Raw genomic sequence first — 18887 nt, 5'->3', positions numbered from 1 at the left:
CCAAGCTGACTAAAGACCAAGCTGGTTTCCGTCCCAGCCGCTCCTGTGCTGGACAGAGCTCAACCTCACCCAACACATTGAGGATGGGTTTGAGGGGAAACAAATAACTGGAGCAGCATTCAGAGATCTCTCTGCTGCCTACGACACTGTCCAACACCGCACAATGGTCAGGAAAAGCCTCCTCAACAACAGGCGCTTCTATGTCCAGTTAAATGACCAGAGGAGTAAATGGAAAGCCCAAAAGAACGGCCTCCAACAAGGTAGCGTGCTCGCCCCCCTCCTTTTCAATATCTACACAAACGACCAGCCACTACCCAATGCCTAATGCCAGCGTTTCATCTACGCCGACAACCTCTGCATTACGACCCAACAAGCAGACTTCCAGAAGATTGAGTCTGTCCTTGAAAGTGCCCTCCAAGAAATGTCAAGCTACTACAATACAACCACCTGAAACCCAACCTATAGAGAACACCTCACACACACATAATTTCCTTTCGTGGCCGTTTACATTCGAGGGTCGCTGGTCCTCTCGAACGGAACAGTTTAACGTCATGCCCAGGACGAAAAGATATAGAGAACACCAACATGTCAAATAACAGCAGGAAGGCATGGGCCACAATCCACCGTCTTGGCAAAAACCACACCACCCATAATTCACAACGGTCACAGCAAACTCTGTTGCATCCCAACTGGTGTAGGTATTGGATGGAGCCCGCACACCACAGGTATAAGAAAGACGTTCTTTGTTGAAATACTGACAGCGTTTCGATCCATTTGATCTTCATCAGGTCATGTGTACACAAAACATACACTTTTATACTAAGGGAGTGCCCCCATTAAACAATCAAAATACCACATTTTGGTGCCCCTCCCATCACTGCAGGTGTGACACGTCAACCCTGAGTGAGTAGGTGGGGACCCAGACATATTGATGTAAATATAGTCTGTTCAGAAATTGTAGTGCCTCTCATAGAGCTTGTAGGTGATGCAGAGGAGGGAAATGGGTCGGTAGCTCTTCGGGGATAATGGGTCTTTGCCAGGTTTAGGGATTGCAACTACTCCAGCCTTTTTCCAAACAGAAGGGATGGTTTTCTGTGCTATGCATGTGTTCAGCATCCCCACAAGCCAGGTCCTTGCGATAGGTCCCAGGTGCTGTATCATTTCTGCCAGTATGCCATCAATCCCTGCTGCTTTTCCGGGTTTCAACTTTCCCATTGCAGTTTCACGTTCTTCTAAGTCGAAGGGTTTGGTTTGAGGGCTGGCTGATTGTGGTTGGTCTGATACCACTGTGCGATGGTATTCCATGTGGGTCGGTGGCGGTGTTGGTTACAACTGTTGGCCACCAGTTGTGACCAAGACCGCCACCGACCCACAGGAGAATACCATCGCACAGTGGTATCAGACCAACCACAATCAGCCAGCCCTCAAACCAAACCCTTCGACCTAGAAGAACTTGAAACTGCAATGGGAAAGTTGAAACCCGGAAAAGCAGCAGGGATTGATGACCTACTGGCAGAAATGTTACAGCACCTGGGACCCAACGCAAAGACCTGGCTTGTGGGGATGCTGAACACATGCATAGCACAGAAAACCATCCCTTCTGTCTGGGAAAAGGCCAAAGTGGTTGCAATCCCTAAACCTGGCAAAGACCCATTATCCACAAAGAGCTACCGACCCATTTCCCTCTGCATCACCTACAAGGCTATATGAGAAGCTGCTACTCCAACGCCTTGTTGCCACTCATAGATACCAAGCTGACTAAAGACCAAGCTGGTTTCCGTCCCAGCCGCTCCTGTGCTGGACAGAGCTCAACCTCACCCAACACATTGAGGATGGGTTTGAGCATAGGCGGCGGGTGCATAAGGCTAGGGAAGGCTTAGCCTTCCCAAAAATTATGCTGGGTATTTTTTTTATATATATAATATATGTGCGCAGCATTATAGAAGGTGTCAGAACTCAGCAGCGCCAGGGCCCGCACGGTTCACAGTTCACACCACTGCAGCAACACTGGCACGTTCAGTGGAGTGACTGCTGTCTCTGTGCCGTCTGTGGAGAGCCATGAGCCGCGACTCCCGGAGGGGCAGCAACACGCCAACACCGCCGGGTAATCTACACTGTCACTGACTGACTGACTCGAGACTTGAGAAAAATACTTCCAAAAGTCGTTGTCTGTGTATAGGCTAATTCATTGGTAAAAGTATGCTAAATAACTCATTTTTAGACCATCTGGGAAATAAATAAATAAATAAATCCGCGGCGGCGGCCTCGCTCCGCTCGGCCGCGAGAATCCCCCCCCCAACGCAATTCTATAGCCTACCCAAACGTAAAACGCACCCGCCGCCTATGGGTTTGAGGGGAAACAAATAACTGGAGCAGCATTCAGAGATCTCTCTGCTGCCTACGACACTGTCCAACACCGCACAATGGTCAGGAAAAGCCTCCTCAACAACAGGCGCTTCTATGTCCAGTTAAATGACCAGAGGAGTAAATGGAAAGCCCAAAAGAACGGCCTCCAACAAGGTAGCGTGCTCGCCCCCCTCCTTTTCAATATCTACACAAACGACCAGCCACTACCCAATGCCTAATGCCAGCGTTTCATCTACGCCGACAACCTCTGCATTACGACCCAACAAGCAGACTTCCAGAAGATTGAGTCTGTCCTTGAAAGTGCCCTCCAAGAAATGTCAAGCTACTACAATACAACCACCTGAAACCCAACCTATAGAGAACACCTCACACACACATAATTTCCTTTCGTGGCCGTTTACATTCGAGGGTCGCTGGTCCTCTCGAACGGAACAGTTTAACGTCATGCCCAGGACGAAAAGATATAGAGAACACCAACATGTCAAATAACAGCAGGAAGGCATGGGCCACAATCCACCGTCTTGGCAAAAACCACACCACCCATAATTCACAACGGTCACAGCAAACTCTGTTGCATCACAACTGGTGTAGGTATTGGATGGAGCCCGCACACCACAGGTATAAGAAAGACGTTTTTTGTTGAAATACTGACAGCGTTTCGATCCATTTGATCTTCATCAGGTCATGTGTACACAAAACATACACTTTTATACTAAGGGAGTGCCCCCATTAAACAATCAAAATACCACATTTTGGTGCCCCTCCCATCACTGCAGGTGTGACACGTCAACCCTGAGTGAGTAGGTGGGGACCCAGACATATTGATGTAAATATAGTCTGTTCAGAAATTGTAGTGCCTCTCATAGAGCTTGTAGGTGATGCAGAGGAGGGAAATGGGTCGGTAGCTCTTCGGGGATAATGGGTCTTTGCCAGGTTTAGGGATTGCAACTACTCCAGCCTTTTTCCAAACAGAAGGGATGGTTTTCTGTGCTATGCATGTGTTCAGCATCCCCACAAGCCAGGTCCTTGCGATAGGTCCCAGGTGCTGTATCATTTCTGCCAGTATGCCATCAATCCCTGCTGCTTTTCCGGGTTTCAACTTTCCCATTGCAGTTTCACGTTCTTCTAAGTCGAAGGGTTTGGTTTGAGGGCTGGCTGATTGTGGTTGGTCTGATACCACTGTGCGATGGTATTCTATGTGGGTCGGTGGCGGTGTTGGTTACAACTGTTGGCCACCAGTTGTGACCAAGACCGCCACCGACCCACAGGAGAATACCATCGCACAGTGGTATCAGACCAACCACAATCAGCCAGCCCTCAAACCAAACCCTTCGACCTAGAAGAACTTGAAACTGCAATGGGAAAGTTGAAACCCGGAAAAGCAGCAGGGATTGATGACCTACTGGCAGAAATGTTACAGCACCTGGGACCCAACGCAAAGACCTGGCTTGTGGGGATGCTGAACACATGCATAGCACAGAAAACCATCCCTTCTGTCTGGGAAAAGGCCAACGTGGTTGCAATCCCTAAACCTGGCATAGACCCATTATCCACAAAGAGCTACCGACCCATTTCCCTCTGCATCACCTACAAGGCTATATGAGAAGCTGCTACTCCAACGCCTTGTTGCCACTCATAGATACCAAGCTGACTAAAGACCAAGCTGGTTTCCGTCCCAGCCGCTCCTGTGCTGGACAGAGCTCAACCTCACCCAACACATTGAGGATGGGTTTGAGGGGAAACAAATAACTGGAGCAGCATTCAGAGATCTCTCTGCTGCCTACGACACTGTCCAACACCGCACAATGGTCAGGAAAAGCCTCCTCAACAACAGGCGCTTCTATGTTCAGTTAAATGACCAGAGGAGTAAATGGAAAGCCGAAAAGAACGGCCTCCCACAAGGTAGCGCGCTCGCCCCCCTCCTTTTCAATATCTAAACAAACGACCAGCCACTTGAAACCCAACCCATCAAAAACCCAACTATGCAGCTTCCACCTGAGGAACCGAGACGCAAAAAAAGAACTGAGCATCACAAACTCTCAAACCATACCCACCCCATGTAACTTGGAGTTACACTGGACAGTTTAACGTCATGCCCAGGACGAAAAGTTATAGAGAACACAACATGACAAACCCTACACTTAAACCCTCTATATTTAATAAAAAACAATTCTGGACAGGAATCCTGTATTGCAGGGGTGCCCAAAAGGTACATCGTGATCTACCAGTAATCACAAAGGCTGTGCAGGTAGACCATATGGCATGCCCCTGTATATAATCTATCACTTGAATTAAGGTGACTTGACACCAGCTCAAATGTTGCACACAAACATCAGTAGCAAAAGTACAAAGTTATTGTGACAGTAATAATTGCTATAGTGTGTGTTCAGTAACAGGAATATTCCTGTCTCTCCAGCTCTTTAATAAATAGAAAAGGGTTTAATCAGGAGTTGTAGAAGCCACAGGATAATCTAAGCGGTGGATATTGCTCTTTTCTTCATGTCTTTATGTATGTAAATTGTCTTGTTGTTTGTGTTATGTCAAATGCGTGTATATGTGTTCTGCATATACTTGGCTGCTGTGTTGCAAGTTACTGAACACACACTATAGCAATGATTACTGTCACACTATAGAGCTATTTAACACTGTTACTGAACACACACTATAGCAATGATTACTGTCACAATATAGAGCTATTTAACACTGTTACTGAACACACACACTATAGCAATGATTACTGTCACAATATAGAGCTATTTAACACTGTTACTGAACACACACACTATAGCAATGATTACTGTCACAATATAGAGCTATTTAACACTGTTACTGAACACACACTATAGCAATGATTACTGTCACACTATAGAGCTATTTAACACTGTTACTGAACACACACTATAGCAATGATTACTGTCACAATACAGAGCAATTTAATTTAGGTAACCAAATTGACCCCAATAGTAGATCTTTACACTCTCAATAGTTCAATTGTTGTTAAGCATCTGCTTAATTTCCAAAAAAACTACACAATTAGAGAATGTAGAAGATTGCTACTTTTGATCATTTGATTATATAATGCTGATTGTAGCATAGTGGTTAGTGACTGAGCTTTGTTAACATGAGTGCCCGGGATCGTTTCCCACCAATTTCAAAGAATGTTTGTTGCTTCGTGCCAATTTTCACAGAACGTTTGTCCTTTTACCTACCAAACAATACTATTTTCACCTCTAGTCGATTATTTATTCAGTGTTTGAGCCACGGACCACCATTTGAGGCCATCTAGTCTCTCAGACCCATTTGAGCCACTGACCACCATTGTGAGAGTCTATTAATGTGAAATGGTGGTCCGTGGCTCAAACATGTTATCACTTTTGAAGTTACTTGTTGTGTTTAGATATGTAAATACTACTCTTTAAAGCCGTGTTTCGGTAGTCGAGTGGGTACTGTCGACGGTTAGTAAACATTGAGGCCGGGCATAGTTGTTTATAAACCTTCGACACTAACCATTCGGCTACTGAAACACTGTTTTACAGTTTCGTACAGGAGATCTTGAATAAACAAGAAGGTGGCCGCACACACCAATAGCTAGAGTACCAATATTTATTAGGACAGCAGGTAAGACAGGAATATGCCGGCACTGCCACAAGGACTTTGGCGTGCGTAGAGCCTCTTTGTACACAGTTACAGTTTCGTACAAACATCATATATAAACATCATAACAAGTAACTTCAAGTGATAGACGTTTGAACACACAAACAACAACAGCGTTAAGTATTAAATAACATTTAATCACTTACTTGCTCCGAAGACGGACCCGCGATGGTGACGTGGCACGTTCCAAACAAACACTGACCAAACCTACCTCCACGCGTCTCTTCCGTATTTGAGGGCGGCGGCACTTCCTTCCGGTGTGAGGCCACGCCCGCGAGATTTAACCGCGAATCTATTGTAGTCCTCTTACGTTACATCCGGGTCCCTTGGTCCCATCCGCTTCCGTGAATCTTTTTTTTTTTTTTACAATAACGTTATTTGTCAGAAAGGAAGCCATTGAGGGTTAAAATGGGTCTTAATGCTTCCAACTCATATAACTGTCACCAACAACACTTTTAATGATATTACATGAAGCAGACAGCCCTGTGATGAAACCTTTAGCATTACACTGTGGTTAATAGGTTTTTATTCACAATGGAATGTTATTGTACTCTTAATATTATCATGGTGTAGCACAGCACAGTAGATTCATATTTCAATCGATCTGGGATGTTAAAATTGTGCAAAACTCTGTTCAATGAATGGCCTCTTCTGCTACATTAAACATTACTAAACATTAAACGTTACTTATACCTGTTATTGAGACTCCTATAGAGCATGTTGACATGGATAGCTTGGTTAGTAGTATCTCTGTTAGTTAATGCAGTTTGATTGATTAAATTAATAGCCTATTTTATTAGACAAAAATGTAGAACAGTAGTGTCATAGAGTGGAAAATGCCATTTGGTTTAATGTCACAGAATGCAGTGCCACGTAGAGCAGCATGATAAATGGTTAACTTTATAGTGTGTTCAAAAATGGCAGATCTGCAAGTTCAGTGTCTTGAATGAGATGTGCTGTGAGTTTGCATAATATCTGCTATTGTCCAGCATAGGACCGTTGCACAGTGAAGTATAAACAAGGCTTTAGGATCTATAAGTCGTTTTTAGAATATAATAGAATATTCACTCCAGTGAATAGCATTTATCCATTTAGATAACTTTTTGATGTTATTTAATTACTTATTTTTCTCTCTCTCTCTCTCTCTCTCTCTCTCTCTCTCTCTCTCTCTCTCTCTCTCTCTCTCTCTCTCTCTCTCTCTCTCTCTCTCTCTCTCTCTCTCTCTCTCTCTCCTCACATGACCATGACCATGAAATGGAAAGCAAAATACAGCACGATATAGTTTTACATGCCAACGCATAGACTTGTTGGTGTAGGCTACTGCGCAATGGCATTTGGCCTGGGTCCTTATTGGTAGAATAATATCCACAGTTTATCTGTAGCGGTCCGCAATTAACTTATTGTTCAAGCTTCGGCACACTCCAATACAAATTAAACTATTTGAATGAAGGTTGTACACATCAGTGAAATTAACCTCTGGGAAAATCCCTAATTGAGAGCGTATAGGCCTAGGCCTAATGTGTATATGTATGACTAGCTCTTCACCCAAACTTATATAGATAGAAACTTGAATCATACTTAATAATACTAGGTGTTTATATGCATAAAGTAGGTAGGTAGCAAATAGTTACATCTAAAAATTATACATTTCAAACGTTCCTTCACAGAGATACTGAGATTTGACAGTTTACAGCGGTCGAAAGGACTTGCGCGCTCTGCTTGCGCACTAGTTGGCCATTTATGGCCTACTAGTGTGCAACAAGCAAGTACTCGACAGAGTGCAGTTCTAGTTTTTATTTGTTGACGAAATTGTCAGTATATTTAGTCTTAGTTTTTGTCATCGTAGCTTAGTTTTCATTTAGTTTGTCAGTGAAAAAAGGTAATTGACGAACATTTTTCGTCTTAGTTTTAGTCGACAAAAACACTGATGTGTCGTAGGCCTACATTAAAATATATGCTTTCACCTAGAGCTCCATATATGGAGACAACAGAGATCAGGTCAACGCCCCATATATGGGTATCATTGTGACACGCATCCAGTTGGGTATCAATGTGACAGTGTAACAAGCACCCAGTAGTACCCTATATAAATAGAAATGTAGGGAGAGCTTAGCAATAATTTAACAAGGTGGACCCTCTTGTAAACAAGTGTAATGCTTTAATGGGTCGTCCACTCACAGTTAACAGTCTTTGTTTGTATTGAGTTGTGCTTGAAATGTACTGTAATTCTGCAAACTGTTAATAAATATTTCAATCAACAAATCCCTCAGCTTTGTTGCCACTTAAATCAGATGCGATACCGCCCTCTACTGGATACATTAGAACGTGACCATGCAGTGCACTCTAAAATAGTTTAAGCGGTCTCTCTCTCTGCCTGCTACAATATCGAGCATTAAATTGCATCGCATCAACAACTAACACAAGTTACACAACAATGAATAAATACGGTACACCATGTATACACAGAATAGAATACACAGCAGTCAAAATGTTAAAAGAAACTGTACATGTATGTTAAACTCAAACTCCCATGAACTCACAGATTGTGGCGCATATTTGTGACGCACATTGACGTCGACGTGAACTGCAGGACAACACGGGGACCATAGATTTATATATTTGAGAACAGATGACCGAATGCACGCGGCTACTACAACAACAACAACACCACAACAATTGATATTGGAGGTTTATGGAGCCCCCCCTTATTGGTCTCTAATACAGTTTTTTAACTTTACTTTGGGTTTAATCTGGACTAATAACGTGTTCTGGTGTGTTTGATCGTCTGTATAGCTATAATTAAAGTATCTAGGTAGGTATAACGGTCAGCAGAGCCAATGTCAAGATGACTCTTCCAGCGTTGCAGAACACGGGCGTGTTTTACCGGAGGATCTTGTCTCAGTTTCCCCAGGACATTAGTCTAGCTTTCGCCTACGGCTCCGGTGTTTTCAAACAGCATGGGACCACTCAGGGACAGATGGGGGTAAAGACAATCATCTTTGGCTATATAGAAGTGTCTATTTGTACCGTCTCTAAATGTTTAGATGAATTGAACAGGGTGGACCCTCTTGTAAACGAGTGTAATGCTTTATTTATTGGGTCGTCCACTCAGTCTTTGTATTGAGTTGTGCTTGAAATGTACTGTAATTCTGCAAAGTGCAAACTATTAATACATATTTCAATCAATGACAGGCAGTTGGACAACAATATAAAGGCCATAGCAAAACTATATACTGCCCTAACTGCAGTAACTAAGCTTCAAAGTCAGTGTTCTATTTCAGTGGTTCCCAAACTTTTTCATGTCAAGGACCCCCAAATTGACACTAATGAGCCCCATTTGAAAAAAGATATGCCAGGGACCCCCCATAAGAAATTCTTTCAGAGCGAACGTTTTTAACTCAAATCTTTGCTTCTGGGGGGTTCCTAGCCCAAACATTTAGATTTTCGTAGGTTATAAATGTTTGGGCTAGGGGGTTCCTGGAATACCATATTTTCAGATGGGGGTCGGTGGCCAATTACATATCATTTTTGGGGTTCTTGACATGAAATATTGAGCACCACTGATATAGAAAAATAGGTATTTCAGAAAACTGTCAGAATTTAAAATATATATATTTTTAATTTCAACGTCAGGCCTAAAAGTGTTCTTTTCTCCACCTCTCAGAAAAACATGCTGGACTTTGTGTTTACGGTGGACGACCCTGTGACCTGGCATACCATGAACCTGCTGCAGAACCGTAAACACTACTCCGTTCTCAAGATGCTGGGACCCAGAAAGATCAGCTCCATTCAGAGTGACCGTGGGGCCGGAGTGTACTACAACACTCTTGTACCGGTGGATGGAAGGGTAAATCACAGATACTGCTCAATTAGCCTGGGCAGCATTCCATTTCGGGTTCATGATCCGGGTGGGAGCGGATGATATCGCTACGTCATGTTGTAGTATTGTTTTGTAGTAATCAATCTTCCGGAACTTCCTTTTTCTCAATAAAAGCTACAGGCTACGAGAGCTTTTATTGTTATTCTTCCGGTTTGAGGGAAAAGGAAGTTCCGTTTGATTGTTCCTGCCTGACGACTACAAAACAATGCTGCAACATGACTTAACGATATCATCCGTTCCAGACCGGTTCACACGGAACAGAGACCAGGCTTTCCTCAGAGGTGGAAAGCCTGGTGAGGCGAGGTTACTGTTCAATACAAAAAACATTCACTGACCTCGATTGAGATTTTCTTTTACTACGGGGGACACACTTGGTTTCATTCCGAGTGTGTCACACTTTGACCTAGTGTGGGTCGTAGAAAAAACTGCCTAAAACTGGAAAATACTGAAAAGGAGTACTTGTTGCAGAGAAGTGTTTTACTTCATTCACACAGTGACGAACATGAACAAAAGTATCTACATAATATTACTGGACAGATAGGCCCCCAGGTCCTTGCACCTCCACAGTCCTACGTTGACTCACTGAAGTCTGGCAGTGTCAGGTCTCCCTACTTATAGGCTAAGCCCCTCCCACTGGACCGTACCAACCTTAATTGACCTATAGCTAAGCCCCTTCCCAAACTGCTATGGTCCAATCACAGCTAAGCATAACATGGGTTAGACAAACCTCTCCACCAATAGTTTTCCTATAAAATATTGTTTTAAAATAGAAATGCCATGCACATATATTTTTCCAGTGCATATGGCAGGCCTTGTTGGATTTGGAAGAGATTTTTAAGGTCTGGTTCCAAAAATGAACCAGTAATGTGTAAAATCCGTATATTTACATACAATGAATGAGCCCGGCTGGAAAGTGTTCAAGTGGGAGTGTCTAAGTGGGAGAGACCGTGTCTTAGCTATAGGTGAATTGATTCCACAATGAACCAGCATAATATTTCAAAATGGCAAAATTGTGATCTCCTCAGTTTTCCTTTCATCATCCCAGGTAATCAAATATGGCGTAATTAGCACAGAGACTCTGATTGATGACCTGATGCACTGGAAGACCATGTACGTTGCTGGGCGACTGCACAAACCTGTAAGTACATATTTACTGGAAGAGACTATGACTCAAACTAAAATCAAAATGTGCTGCACAAAAACAACACTGGTATTTATGTCCTGGTTGCAGGTGAAGATGCTGATGCAGAGTGACAACAACGGGAAGCTGCGCGCCGCCCTGGTGGGCAATCTGAAAAGTGCCGTGATCGCGTCGTTCCTCATGCTGCCGGAGAGCTTTACGGAAGAAGACCTGTTCCTGCAGATTGCCGGTCTCTCCTACGCAGGTGACTAGACCCACAGAACCAGGACATTTTATTCTCGCCTTCTGAGCATGTGTGCGAGAGAGAAGGTTTTTTCTTTTTGCTGCGGACCCCCGGAAATGCTTTGGCCAGCCCCTAAAACAGTACAGTAGTGCATCCCGTGAATGCAGAGGTCGTTGTTTTATTGCGTCCCTAACTAACTGCGTTTTGGGATGCGTTTTGGTACGTGACATCGGTTCCCGCTCGGTAATCGAACCAGGCTTATTTTCGGCTCACTGTGTGCTCCCATAAATCTTTTGTTCCATACTTTTCCTAATAAGGGGATTTCAGGATGGTGATCGGAGAGGATAAGTCCAAGGTGGCCAACATCGTCAACGACAACATAGAGCATTTCCGGATCCTGTACAGCAACATCTTACAGGACTGCCCTCAGGTGGTCTACAAGCCTCAGCAGGGGAAACTAGAGGTAAACACACACACACACACACACACACACACACACACACAGTATCCAGACCTGAAAATGCTTTTTCTGTTTAATAAAATCACACCCGTGTGAAGTGAGAGGTGATCTTATCATCGTAAATCATCTCATTCTGGCCAATCAAAATTTGGTGGCTATTGCTTGCAATCTCACGATAGATATGTATCATGATACAGAGGCCACAATATTATATGTATCGATATATAGCGATTATACGTTTATTCAAAATATTGAACATGTTGCACAAATACATTAAACACTTTCAGGCTCACAGAGATCTTTAAATTAAAATATAATGTCTAAACATCCTAACAAGGGGTCTGGGAAGGGAGTGCATTGCAACTTGCAAGGGGGGCTTTGATAACGTTAAACAGAGGCACATTTGTCAACACTGCGTCACCCACATAATTCGTTCAGTTTATTGCCATATCGATACAGCAGCCTCTCGATCGATTCACCTATCGTCCGGATGTTCGATCAATATATTGCCATATCGATTAATTGAATGCACCACTTACCGATTACCCATGTTATGACTGCTATTTTGGACGCGAAAAGTGCAAAATCTTTAAATCAATTTGAGAACAGGTTTAATACACAAGTAAAAAATATATATTTTCAGCCTCTTTTGAGAAAATTTGTACCTTTTCTGGCAGTTTATAGTTGATAGCATTAGCCACATGAGTAAAATGATCCCATTGCCCCGAGGAGACCGTCTGCTGTAGTATCCAATTGACAGATTCAGGATTCATATGTCACTCATTCTAACATCTGACAATAAGCCTCCGTTGTGTGTCCTAGCTCCGAGAGCTCCTCTATCTTTGGCTTCTTTACAAGTTTCGCTTTCTTTCAGCTTCGCGGCAGTCCCGTCGAAACGTCCAACCAACACACCCGCAGTGAACAATGACCCGGTCTTTCTATTCACACATTGAGCCTATGGGGCTCGGTCACACACACACGGTGGTGGGAAAGTAAAAGTATCACAGCGATTACACCGTTTTAAAGTGGATTTTCATGACAAGCAACTCAGCGATCGGTGCTGAGTAACTGAGCAACGGTAACTTTAAACATAGGCAGTCTAGCCTCAAAGACGGCCGTAAATTGTAGGCATTCAAGCTGTTAATCGACTTGTTAATCAACTTAATCAACTGTCCAAAGGTTACGCCTTTCAGAGACCAGTTTTTTTGGAAACCTTTTTTCAACTTGGTAAAATTAAATCCCACAATCCGAAATCCTGTAAAATCGGATCCTACTCCAGTAACTCATTGTACGGAGCAGGACAGGGCATATTCTTTCATCATACTATTAGTTTTAAATAGGGTGTGTGACTCCCTTGGCGCAACTCTCTACTCTATGATTAGCATTTTAACTGGCACATGCATAGAATTTGGGTGTGTATCTGTGAGAGTGTGTATGCCTTCAGGACAGGTACGGACGCTCCTCTTGTCTTCCAGGGCAGGGATAAGGTTTCATTTGTGTTTGCTCTCTCTCTCTCTCTCTCTCTCTGCCATTATTGCCACTCCCGTGGCTGCCACACAGAGACAAATACAATGCTCACCTCCCCCAGCATCACACTGGCCTGGAACAATATGCTCATGTGTATATCCTTGAACCCAGAGCCAGAACCAAATACATTGTAATGATGACATGTCGATGTTGTCAGTCAGTTATGTGGGAGGTCGGGGCATCAAGAACTTCCACAGAAAAGGGAGTACGAATCTCAAGGGAAAAGTGTACCAGATTGGCCTGAGAGAGAATAGAGAATGAGCACATATTATCAATCACGTGTGTCTGATCGCGCATACAAAAATTGCAATGAATCAGTTCACATGAGTTTAATATTGAAGGTTAACCCATTTAGGCCTGACATTGAAATTTAAATAATGTCTTCAAAATCCCGACAGTTTTCTGAAATACCTCATGTTTCTATATCATAAAAGATTTGTGCGCACATTTTCACGATTACAAAAATAAATAGCTACAAGCTCGTAGCGTGGCACTCGGTGACGCACTATAAGCCTGTAGATCTATTTTTCAATAGCTAAAAGTATAACATAATGCTTAAAACAAAAAAACACCAACAGGGGTTCCTTCCCGTCCAGAATGCAGTTAATGTTATTGTTGTTTGTTTGTTTGTGCATCATAACCTGGCAGGTGGACAAGAGCCCCGAGGGCCAGTTCATCCAGCTGATGGCGCTGCCCCGGACCCTCCAGCAGAGGATCACAAGGCTCGTGGACCCTCCGGGGAAGAACCGCGACGTGGAGGAGATCCTCCTGCAGGTGGCGCAAGACCCGGACTGTGGCGCCGTCGTACAGCAAGGTATATTAATAATAATTAGGGATGCACCGAAAGGGAAATTCTTGGCCAATACCGAATATAGGAAACAGTTGGCTTAAAACTGAATGATTGATATTATTATATTATATTATATTATTATATTATATTATATTATCTTTTTTCCTACCATTGCTGTCATGGCCGTACCTTAAAGCTACCTGATTTATGGCAAAATAAATGTTTATGTAAAAGTTAACTTAAATAATGATCACTATTATGGGCCCAGAAAACATTTATTCAGCTCTTTTCTTTTCTTTTTTATATATATTTTTATCCCACGATTTTGTAACCCATTTTTCACCCCTGTGTCAATCAGCTCTTTTGAATGCATTAATTGCATACACTATTCGGTGATATATTTTCTGCTGATTTTCTGTCTGTGCATCACTAATAATAATAATAAAACTTTATTGCGAACGCAGTGATTGCGAATGCAATGAGCACTAACTATGAGACCCTGCAGATCGTGTCTGTCTGTCTGTGTGTGTCTGTCTGTCTGTGTGTCTGTTCCGCTGTGACACCACCCGCCCGCCACCAGAGGGCGCAGCTGTAGCATGCACACGCACACACACACACACAAACGAGCTGCGTTCGCTTCCCGCGTTTGCGCGTCCTACTTGTTTGTATAGCACCTTTCATGACATGAAATGCAGCTTAAAGTGCCTTACAGAGCAATGGAGAAAGAAAGAAAAGCAAGGCAAAAAACAAATAATAGCAGTAATGCAATACAGTGAGGACATTAATAACAAAAATAATTAAAAGATCAATTAAAAGCAAGAGTGTAGAAGTGGGTCTTGAGCTGTGCTTTAAAAATGTCTACAGAGGCTGCCTGTCGAAGGTTGTTCCACACCGTCGGCCTGTAGAAGCAAAAAGCTGCTTCACCGTATTTTTTTGTTGCCATTTCTTTTAGGCAAAGCGAGCAGGCCAGCAGTGGAAGACCTTAGGGGGGTGGTTTGGGACAAATTTAGGCAGGCAGTCATGTATACGGACCGATCGCAGCGTTTGTTTTGTCCGTTCTTTGTCAGTCTTTTGAATACGATTTTACCATTTTAGTCATATTCTAGTCATCTGGAATGTTTTTAGTGTTAGCCTAGTTTTAGTCAAATAAATATCATCAGATTTTAGTCGACTAAATCTACAGTTGATTTAGTCCACTAAAATGCATTTTGGCGGTGACTTGATGGCACCGCGATGCCTGATTTGACACTAGGTTTCGTGCTGAAAATAGCCGATCTACAAGCTCGCATGGATGATTGATAGGCGGATAGAAAGATGACTCAACGGATGAAGGAAAATAAGTTTATTTATTTATTTAACCTTTATTTAACCAGTAAAAACCACATTGAGACTGAAGTCTCATTTACACAGTGTGAACTGGCCAAGAGAAGAGGCACAATAAACGGCTCTGCCAGTAACAAAAAATACACAACAAAAACATACATACAAACATACAATGCTCATAAATACAGTACCCACTACCGAAGAAGATCAAAGGGAGAACAGAAATGTCTAGTAACCAATAAAGACTAATAAATAAAAACTAAGCAACGGACTTTGCTAGTAAACTAAAAAGCAGATATTGCAGATATTGACATATTTGTCAAAGCAGATGCAGTGTTTGGGAAGTGCGCCCAATGGCAATCCTTTTAAAGCTCACTAGGGGAATCACAGCAGCCAGTTAGGGTCTGGTCTGTAGGTCATTCCAAGACCAGGAAAGGAGTGTAGAGTTTGAACAGGTGGCGACTGCAAGTGGCACAGGCTCATTATTGGGTGTCGCCTAGAGCTGTCAACAGAGGAATGTAAGGGTGAATGAGTGCCAAGACGGATAGCTTGATGGTGAGCATGCAGATGGATAGGAGAGAGCAATGGTACGATGGCAAGGTTGGCATAGTCAGTAGTGCTGTCACAACACAGCGACAGCACTACTGTTCCCTCCTCCACGTCATCAGTGCCCATAACCGAGGCGAGGGTTGGCAAAAGGGCCCTTCTGTGTAGAGTTGGCATGTTCTCCCCGTGTCCCCTAGGGTAGGTATACCCTCACAAAAAACATGCAGTAATACTCGTCTCTAAAACTACCTCCCCCTGGCCACCAGCCGGGGCGCCTGATGGAAAGGAACTGGTTGGAATAACGTGTTCCTTCCACGTGCTACGTCCACCTGAGGAAACTCCCCCCTGTCAGGTGAAAAGAAGCAGCTTGGATTCCTCATGCATGTGTAGCGCCCAGGATTACATTAGATATTTGACATTGGGTGACAAAATGGGTTGCAAAGTTGTAGGATAAATAAAAAATAAAAGATGGATGGTGGGTAGAGATGAATGGGACGGTAGATCGATGGATAGTTCGATGGAGGGGAGTGAGTGAGGGAGGCAGGCCGGGATGGATAATGATTCAAGGTATTTTATTACAGGCTCCCCTAGGACCTCAACTGTGAAGTTGTCATACAGTTACAAAAAAGAACGCTGGGTAGTCTGGTTGATGGATGGCAGTGGAATTGATCTGTCCTATCAAAATGTTCATATTGACAAGTAAAATAGTAGTATTGAGAAATCATCAGTCCGTAAACATATTGCTTGGAAGCCATCGTGCAGAATGCTAGTGTCTTGAGATAGCATTATAAGTTTGGTTCAGTCGCTGAAAGTAATGTCTGAGTTTGTTTTTGTTGTCTGTCTGATCCAGTAATGTCTGTGTGTGTGTGTGTGTGTGTGTTATCCAGGAATCTCATCTATCGTCAAGTCCTCCAGCATAACGCAGAGCCTCAAAGGCATCGCCACGGCCGGTAAGCCTGCTGCATTCGTCAAGTTTTAAGATGTTACTGTACATCAAACTTGAGAAAGTCCACTCGATGAACTCACTTTAAAACGACGACAATAATGATTGACGTGTTCCTGTACATATACAATACTGTCATTAATACGTGTGGTGTCATGTGGTGTGGTCCTTCCCAGGCCTGTGGAAGACTGTGTCCTACAGTTCCAAAAAACTGATGAAGATGTGGCAGGGATGGAGGACGAAGCCTTCCGTCTCGCAACTGTCCTGAACGTGTCAGACATGCACTTTGACTTTCCCTGTGTTCACCAGACACACACACACACACACACACACACACCTGCATCTCCGTCCTTAACTCTTGACGAGCCATTGCTTTAACAATCGCACACTACAGTACACTAACCTCTGGTTGAATTGTCCCTATGGGATCGCCGACCATGTATATCAAGCTGTGTTCGAGTAGCCTGCTGGGAGCCTTGTCCTTGTTTTAACTCCCCTTAAAGGAGAATTCCATGCTAGAAGGCTTTCTTACCTTTATTTGTAGTTGTTACGTCCCCAACAAAGAGGTCCAGGTGTTATTTTGTGCAAAAGCGCATTATTGGCTATTTCCCCTAATTCGCTTATTTCCATCACTCAATTTGTTTTGTCCTCTCTTCATATTGTAAATAGTATCCCAAGCGGCACACTTTACTACTTATTTTGATGGAAATAAGTGAATTAGCACAAAAGCCCAACCCCCATTGAGGGCTTATATTAGGGGAAATAGCCAGTAATGAGCTTTTGCACAAAATAACACCTGGACCTGTTTGGTGGAGATGTAACAACTACAAATAAAGGTATAAAGAAAGCCTTCTAGCATGGAATTCTCCTTTAATGTGAATCACAGCCAATGCCAGAAGTTCCGAAATCTCATGTGAATGAAGTCCCATGAGGAACGTTGTCAACAACCAACAGGTGTTTATTGTTTAAAAGCAGAGTGCAGACATTCACAGCCCATGCGTGGAGATTGTCTGCAGTCTTTCATAGTTAGTCCAGTCAGTGTACTGGAAGCATACTCTGGTGTACGAGACACATTTTTAACAGATATTTCTCACGGAAGGAAGGGTACATTTTGGGCAGGTGCACAACAGAACACACAGACAGAAAGAAAGAATTACTGCTCCATTGCCTCCCAGGCATCTGTTCAGGGTCCACAACACGGTACATGTGTAGGCTATCTATTCTGTACTGTATGTACAGTACATGCTGTACAGTACACTGTGGCCCATTTCGTTAGGTGCACACCTCCTAGCAGGCATGTATATATGACTGTACAGTACAACGCAGATTTGTAATCCCCATCCAGGAGTTATTATGTAGTCAGAGATGCTACAAGAGCTCATCTTGTGACATGTTGAGCTTGCAGATCTGCTATTTTCGCTGAACGCACACTGTTTTAAACTGAGTTCTTTGTGTACTTCCTTCCTTCTAGCTTTCAAGACACTGACCCGTTCATCTCACAATAAGAAGGGGACTGATTGGTTATAGGCCTACATATTCTCAGTAAAACGGTACGCACTGTTAATTCAATCAACATTATAATTTCATAAAGACCTCCAGTGTAATATGCATTAGGTCACAGACAGACCCCCGTTTGATACGCATGTTTTTTTATCCCTGCCACGCCAGAACGGCCGAAGGCAGCAAGGGGATTATATTTTCCCTCCTGTGAGTCTGTCTGTCCGTCCATCTGTCTGTAAACAGCTACTCTCAGACATTACTGGACCACAATGCACGAATAAATAAATGCCACACTTTTCACGTTGGCCTGCTATCGCGCCACCAGCAGGCCGATCATCTTTCCCTATATACAATATGCTGGTGTGTGATTAACTCTCTTTAAATGTGAGAGGTTGTCAGACTTGAGTTTTACCAAAGTATTCTAGTTTATGGTAGGTATAAGTGAGACTTTCTTTCCAGGACTTGCCAGTATGGTTGTAATTTAAAGGCTGTGATAAATGGGTTGCATTTTGAGGCTGTAGTGTTAACCCCTT

General features: G+C 43.3%; 1 protein-coding gene across 1 annotated transcript; it reads left to right on the top strand.

Moving 5' to 3' along the window:
• The first annotated feature begins 8616 nt into the window (after positions 1-8616).
• Positions 8617-18652, top strand: tamm41 (TAM41 mitochondrial translocator assembly and maintenance homolog). Its single transcript, XM_083770477.1, has 8 exons — positions 8617-9004; positions 9686-9868; positions 10947-11039; positions 11133-11286; positions 11583-11728; positions 13901-14066; positions 16799-16861; positions 17031-18652. Exons 1-8 carry the CDS (start codon positions 8867-8869, stop codon positions 17120-17122), a joined length of 1035 nt encoding a protein of 344 aa, XP_083626603.1. The 5' UTR covers positions 8617-8866; the 3' UTR covers positions 17123-18652.
• Positions 18653-18887: the final 235 nt, after the last annotated feature.

The sequence above is a fragment of the Protomyctophum parallelum genome (assembly GCF_964188405.1).
Source record: "Protomyctophum parallelum genome assembly, chromosome: 8".
NCBI lineage: Eukaryota > Metazoa > Chordata > Actinopteri > Myctophiformes > Myctophidae > Protomyctophum > Protomyctophum parallelum.
The sequence above is the reverse complement of the archived record's forward strand: the minus strand, read 5'-3'. Positions and strand labels throughout refer to the sequence as shown.